The sequence below is a fragment of the Cucumis melo genome, chromosome 11 (assembly GCF_025177605.1).
Source record: "Cucumis melo cultivar AY chromosome 11, USDA_Cmelo_AY_1.0, whole genome shotgun sequence".
Taxonomy (NCBI): domain Eukaryota; kingdom Viridiplantae; phylum Streptophyta; class Magnoliopsida; order Cucurbitales; family Cucurbitaceae; genus Cucumis; species Cucumis melo.
Window position 1 is genome coordinate 25,421,990 of NC_066867.1, and position 7,474 is coordinate 25,429,463.

The 7,474-nt window shown below is 33.6% G+C and overlaps 1 protein-coding gene across 2 annotated transcripts; it reads right to left on the reverse strand.

Annotated features, from left to right (window-relative positions):
* Positions 1-216: 216 nt before the first annotated feature.
* On the reverse strand, positions 217-4,525 carry LOC103496266 (peroxynitrite isomerase Rv2717c). 2 transcript variants are annotated; one of them, XM_008458050.3, is made up of 4 exons: positions 4,206-4,525; positions 3,901-4,041; positions 1,866-1,934; positions 217-463 (listed from the first exon to the last, which is right to left on the reverse strand). In XM_008458050.3, the coding sequence occupies exons 1-4, from the start codon at positions 4,374-4,376 to the stop codon at positions 344-346; spliced, it is 501 nt and encodes a 166-aa protein (XP_008456272.1). In that variant the 5' UTR covers positions 4,377-4,525; the 3' UTR covers positions 217-343. The 2 variants fall into 2 exon arrangements, with proteins under 2 accessions (XP_008456272.1, XP_016901924.1); XM_017046435.2 differs by having other exon boundaries at positions 3,940-4,041; positions 4,206-4,517.
* Between the last annotated feature and the right edge of the window lie 2,949 nt (positions 4,526-7,474).

Below are 7,474 nucleotides of genomic sequence, written 5' to 3' on the forward strand. Positions count from 1 at the left end.
TCAAAAGTTACAATATTCCTCCAAAATTTCATAAATGTTTCATGACTATTATTGAAGTATAAATTATTTTGAATTTCAAACAAAAAATCAGGATTTAGAATTGCATGATTATGACCTAACAATGTGGTGATTCAAATTTTCATTCCAAGCCACCTACACTACATTATTTCATCTTAGTTTCTGCCCGAATGGTAAAGAATTTCTACTCCAACAATATTTTCAAAACGTTTATGAAAATTTAAGGATACTATTGCAAACTTTTAGAAGTATTAAGAGTAATTTTAAAATAAATAAAAGGGTTAGAAGGATATTTTTTTATATGATTTAACCTTATTTTATTGCGTCAAACTTTAGTGAGCAAGGCTTTCAAGTGTGGTTGAAGACTGGTTAAGGCAGTAGCCATCTGAACCACGTAGGAAAGTTCTCCATCCACCAATTTAAACACTCTGCTTATTTCTTTCACCTGTTCCAATAATAGAGGCTGGTAAATAGAACACCAATGCAAGATATGAGATACAAATACAGTGACAAGTTTTTTTTAGTACAATTATAGGAGACTGAACCTTCCATCCTAACCTATAGGATGGAAAGTTATGCCAATTATCATTGGGCTAAGTTCACTTTTACAGTGATAAGTCATTTTTTAGAAGGCAAAAATAAACACAGAAAGAGAACATATATCAACTAAAGTCAACACTTCTATGCAATATTGTTCAAAAATGAGTCTGATGCATGTCACACTTAATTTATCTAAAGTTAGACCGATTATTGGCTTTGTATGACTGGTATCTAACACATGCATTATACTAACAAGTGTTCAAATTAAGTTTAACATGTGTCAATATTGAAGTGTCTGACATAGATCTGCTAGCTAAACTAAAGTGCTGTTCCTCACATCTAGTATGTTGATCTGGGTGTAACTAATTATTGATTAACAAGCTTTGGAGGAAAATAAAAGAAGGAAAGCTTATTCCCGCCTGTTGTATTAATATGATACAGTGGGGGATGAGCAGTATTTTCCATCAGATAATGATAATCTATCTCGTTTACAACATGTTCTGTGGTTTTTATTGTCTCCAATGGAACCAGATCATTTTTTACACTTTGGCATACACTTTCGCATCCATCGATGTAAGATTGTCCTGCATAATTCTATAAATTAAATAAAAACATAATTCGTGCCCATGTACAATCAAACCCAAACATCTTTGCTTCTTAGACATCTCATTCTTGGACATATTATTCTCAAGAATCTTTTATGTCAAAAAACTAACATATAGACCCGTAAAGGGAGTCAGGGACGTTTGGCTTGTGGTTTTAGTAAGCCTAAAATTATAAAGCCTAGAAGAGGGACATTTAGGTTTGTGTGAAGGTCTGTTCGAATTGTATAATATAAAAAAATACATTATGGAAACTTGAGCTCCCATTGTGATATTTAGTTCGTGGGTTTATGATTTTAAAGAATTAGAATGCAGTATAAAGTGAAGATCTCATAAGCTAGGGTTCATAAACCAATGGGTCGAGCAAATTTATATTACCAAAGAGAGGCTTTAACTTCTTGATCCTAGGTTCAGGTTTAACACACGGTTCATAAATCATTTGATTTGTTGGTTTTGATGATTAAGCCTGTAAACACTCCTTCCACCTCCCAAATTTAGAAAACCTAAAAAAAGTTTTTAAAATCATGATTTTATTTTTTGAATTTAACTGGGAAATTCAACTCTTATACAAGAAACATGAAAATCTTGGTAAGAAATTGAGAGGAAATAGGCTCAATTTTTCAAGACAAAAAACAAAAAATGAAATATTAACTAAACAGAAGATAAATCTGTATTTGAAATAATGACGGATCTAGTGATCGTTACCTTAGAAGCATTTCCCACAAGTTCACTTTGAAGCTTTATCACTTTCTCTTCTGCATTAAAGGTTCCTTTCTGAAAGAGAGAGCCAAGTCGGATCAAATTAAATGAAAAAAGTAAAAGACGTCTTCATTAGTTGCAAGTTTTAGAAAATTGAAAATAATATTCAGGAGTTGATGATAATGATGCAAATAACAGAACTGGCTATAAAATTTCAATGTCAAGCAAAAAAAAATTGGCTACAGAAATCGAGCTTTTATGGCAATGTGAAAGTTCACATGAGCAGCAAAATGAATCTATTTTTCTTCTTTCCTAATCTGAAAGTCATATCTTATCATCCAACTTGCTGCTGATTTACTTCAATTTCAATCCCACTAAGAAAACCTCCATATAATTTTTTAATAGTGTCTTATTTCCCTTCTCATCAGTTTCACCATAACGCATGCTTCTTCTGGTTGTGTGAAGAATATGCATGCAGCAACCGAAAATAAAGAAAGGCAATCTGCACCTACATCACAAGCTATTAGATTCATACCACAATTAAAAATATTGACTCAAGAAGATCGCAGACAAAAAGAGGATAAAAAAGCACTTGAGCTTGATCAAGTTTCACACTAAATGGAGGAGGGATTTGAGAAGCTTCGTTTCATTTTACTTTTTTTTCCATATCCGTGAGTGATTGAGGTACCTCGACTACTCTTATGTGAAAACCGGTTTAATCTTACAAAATTTAGGTGTTAGGGAAGCTCATATAGGATATTAAATCCTAGATAGTTGACCACCACATTTCCGCTAAGGCTCTAAGCCATGTCATACCCATGTCCCTTAATGACCAACTAAACTAGGTCAACTCATGATGATTAATTTCATTTCAGACTTATCCATTTCAACCATATAATCTATCCATAAAGCTCAATTTCAAATGTAATACCAACGTTTTTAGTACATGATTCCTTCACATATAACGAATTGCCTAAACCTTATTGCTTATCTTTAAAGTTCTGGTTCAAACATGTTCTGAAGTTACTCTCGTGATTAGCATACATATAACATATTAACCAGCAAATTTGCAGTTATGTCTGCTCGAATCATACAGCCAAGACAGTTCACTGTACTGTGCAAAACTTTTCCTGAAACCAGCTTACAAAAGCTACATAAGCTCTAACACACTAGCAAACATGGAAGGATTTGGACGCTCAAAACTCGAACAACTCAATTCCACAAATACTCTTAACATATGGTTTCCATGTGCATTTTGAGCATCAGCAGCAATCATTGAAGTCCAAAAAACAATAATCTTACCCAGACATGGAATCAAAGACTCTCCTAGCTTCAACATCATTACACTTCCCATACGTATCAAAAAGCAAGAGGAAAAGACCATAACATTAGCTCCATAACCAAAAATCTCAACAGAGGCACGGAACTTTTCCAACAGGCCTTGATTGCAGCCGCAAAAGTGAAGTCGTTGAGAACAATTGAACTTCTTGACACCGCCCGGAACTGTGAATGAATATTACTCAGCCCACCATCTCAACATAACCAGCCATGAGTGAGGTCCGTGACACAACATTTGGGTTGGGCATTTCATCGAACAGTTGATGTGCGGCTGCAATTCTTGCTGAATCTGACATAGCAATTGACGATATCGTTGACAGTGGCAGTGTAGTTTAAGAATCTGAGCTTTAGGGCCATGGAGAGAGTCGACATTGAAGAAACCGAATCGTTGCAATTTCAAAGATGGCGACTGAGATTTCAACGGTTAGAAAAGACGGCCGTTCGTTTTGGCGGGAAAGACATGGCCAAGTGAGGGCAAAAGGAGGTTTTGTTTCAACAGACAGGGCCTGATTATATTGTTAGAGCTCACAGAGTATAAAGCCTTTTTATATCATCTCACAGAATCCGTTTGTTTCGATCATTACTTCTCTAAATCAAAATCGAAAAACACAAACACGTCTATATTCAACAATATTTCTCTTCCTGCCGATGAATTTGAATGTAACGGTAAACCACACAAGAAAGAGAGATAGAGATGGTTGACCTGAACTTCAACAAGACCAGTACTTTGAGCGATGACTACCTCAATGGTACCATCGGGCTTGGGACGCCAATAGCCACTCTCAGCATGCATTGGCTCTTTAGAATCGAGTTTCCAAGTCTTTTGACTGTAGGAAATCACTGGCTTCTCCCACCACCATCGTATTAAAAAATCCCCAAACAATGAAGATAACCGATTAGACTAAATACGCAAAATTCAATCGAGTGAAGTGAGACGATTTTTATTATATAAAGATGACATCAACGACGATAACGAATAGAGACGAAGAACAGGGAGTTGACGGTTACCTTGCCGGAATGGGAGAAGTGAAGTTCCTCGCCGTAAGAGAAGGAATTAATGGTAGGGAATCCACCGTCGCCTTTGCCTCTCCATGTTCCGAGTAAGAATGATAGCGGTGTTACGGCAGGATGGATGGACGGTGGAGCCGGAGCCGATGCCGGCGGCAGTTCTCCGTCCATTTCTATGGCTGTTTTGACGCTATTTTCACTCGTTCGCGTTTGTGTTGGTGTTATCAGTTTATTACCGGCGGAGTACACAACAAATACTCCTCGTCCTTGGCGCTCAGCCTTCCCTAGTAAACGAACTTTTTAATTGGTCATTTGTTGGTTCTTTTTTTTCTTTTCCATTTTATTTGAAGTGAAGTCCAAATAAAATAGAAGTGAAATTATTTTCCATTTTATTTGGTTCTTTGTTCTTAATATATTAAAATTTTTAGAAAAATAATATAAGTAACAAGAAACAAGAACGGATTATCAAATATTTCTTTTTCTCAATAATAAATATTAAACATAGTATCATTTCTTGGAGTCAAAGAGAAAATAAGAAACAAGAAACAAGAAATAAAAAATAAAAAACAGAAACATTATCAAACAAGCCCTAAACAATTATAAGTTAATGCTTTTAGAAATATGAGAGTCCAAGTTTTTACGATTAACATTTAAGAGAGTGATCGTAACTAATTCCATACTTTAATGTAATTTTTGCAATTTGTTTCTCTCCATTCTTTCTCTTGATAAAAGTACATTCGAAAGATTGTCAAAAATAATCTCCAAAGGTTTTCATATTTGATGACTAGCATTTTTTTTTTACAATTTGTTACTAAAGTTCTTCTCAATCCTTCTCGGGCACAATTGACTCAAGGTTTCAAATAATAATTTGACCTACTTTCATTGCACATTCAAAATAATGATTGTTTTAGACTTTTTCAATGAAATCTCGGAATCTCGGTCAAGATGAAGATTTAGATTTTTAAGCAATATTTTCTCAAATCTTATATAATGACTAATTTTGGTTATGAAAAATTACCTGATTTGGAAAAGGTAGATGAATCAAATATTTAAGTTGAATCAAAGTCTCTAGAACTAATTAATTTGAAGAAAAAAATTATAATCTTGGTTTCATCCTAATCAAGTTTCCGCCAAAAAGACCCTACAAAATTGGACGTATAATAAAAAGAAGTTAAAATTTATTTGAATATCAGGATAATCTTGATCGGAAATGACCAAGAAAAATTATTTCAACAAGTTCTCCAAAAGCATATATATGCTAGTTATTAAAGGTGAAAACATTTGACGGCTAGTTTTGAGAATCTACCGATGCATTTTTAGTCCTTTGTTTAACGTAAGGATGATTATCGAGATTGATGTCGGTTTTTAACAAAATCAATCATATTCAATTTTTTAACAAAACCAACCAGAGTCAGCTTAGTAAAGTGTCAAACCGACCTCAACATCAACACCTAAATAGTCGATCGGTCAGTCGATTTTTGTCAGGTCGATCGGGTTAGTTTAACATTTAAAAATGATTTTTTGAAATTCTCAATTAGAAACTTTTTGAAACCGACCTCGATCGATCCCTTTCGTTTTCTGACCGGCTTCATTTTGGTTGGTCAATTTGATTTTTCGGTCTATCATGTCCACCCTTAGTTTAAGGGATACTAATATTGTTATTTCTTTTAAGTTTATTAGAAAAATGTGGTTGGAGGTATGAAACTTATTATTTATCAATCTCAATCACCAACCTCATTTCATTCTCCATATCCTTGTCAATTTCTCTTATTAGTTATATTTGGATCGAATTGTCATAAAAAAGTATTCCTCGTTTACTTTTGACAAAAACTTTTTAAAATAATATTGAAAAGTTTTAATAGAACAGTTAGGTTTTGGGTTGTTTAATTTTCAAACATAATGATAAATATTATTTGTTACAATTTACAAAAGTAAAAATTTTGTTATATTTTTAAATATTTTCAATAGTTTTGCAGATAAATATATCAAATGAAAAAAGAGACTGTTATTAATAAATTTAAAAAAGTTCTTGAAAGTTACAACAAATACGTTCCATTTAGATTTGAGTACTTTCTTTTCCTTCTTAAATGAATTAGGTTTGCAACTAGGGATGCATTCCCCACTCCATTTTGTAGTGATTTATAATCCTCATCCTCACCGCATTATCTTCGTTTCGGGAAGAAGTCGAGTCGGAGTCCGATCCCCATAAGAAAAAATTCTCGTTTATATTTTATTTTTAAATTTATTTAAATTAATTAAAAAACATTAATATTTTTATTGTAAAATAATAAAAAGTTAAAAAAAATTAATTAACATTATGTAAATTAAATATTTAAAAAAGAATCGAAATTGGATATGAAAACAGTAGTTTGATTCCCAACAAATAAAAAGAAAAAAAAAGCAAACATTAACTTACTATCATGTGAATATATGTATAAAATGAATAATCGTATGTATGTTATGTATATTAAAATTTTTTAAAAGATATTCAGGGCAGAGTTTCCAAGGGGACTCGTTTTAGGTCCCCAGTTTGACCCATCCTCAGTCAAACCGGGAAATCTTTGTGCCGATCAGGGCCAACGGCCACCCACCCATGGGGATTCTTGATACACCTACCTAATTTAACGGGGCTTTAGTATAAATAGTCTAATTTGACCTATGATTTTATACAATTTACCTAATTTGCTTATATATTATACTAATATCCTAATTTAGCTAATATTTTATAGAAAAGTCTGACCCAAATTACTACACTACTCATATTAACCACGTAAGGAAAGAGCAACGGGAGATTTTTTAACCACGTAAGGAAAGAGTAACGGAAAATTTCGGAATCCATTATACTCTCCTTCGTACGCTGAAATTTTTCTTTAATCAATCTTTATGGTTTTGAAAATGGAAGATGAAACGGCGGCGGAATCGAGATGGAAGACCAAATGATTGTGAAAATGGACGAGATTTTGAAATCCGACGACGATGCGACGCCGTTTTCGTACTTGGACACACTTTCGATTTTAAAATCGACGGGCGTGGCGGCGGAGGGAATTCGTCGACGACGGACAAAGAATTGGTGACACTTTGTTCGAAGTTTTTGAACAGCGGGATGAACACAACAAAGACAGTGATAGAGTGGGGGATGACGGAATTGATAGCAAATGAGGAAGTTCAGAGGAAGATTGTGGAAGAAAATAAATAGACGATTGGTAAGAGAAAAGTAGAGGTATATATTAAATAAAATAGTGTATATTACAATAGTGCATTTTTCCAGT

What these genes read in the sequence shown, in the direction of transcription:
- LOC103496266 (XM_008458050.3), bottom strand. Translation starts at nt 4,376, where the DNA reads ATGGACGGAGAACTGCCGCCGGCATCGGCTCCGGCTCCACCGTCCATC. An exon ending in CTGGTCTTGTTGAAGTTCAG is followed by an intron (nt 1,935 to 3,900) that starts GTCAACCATCTC and finishes TCTCTCTTTCAG; the next exon opens with AAAGGAACCTTTAATGCAGA. An exon ending in TTGTGGGAAATGCTTCTAAG is followed by an intron (nt 464 to 1,865) that starts GTAACGATCACT and finishes TTATTGGAACAG; the next exon opens with GTGAAAGAAATAAGCAGAGT.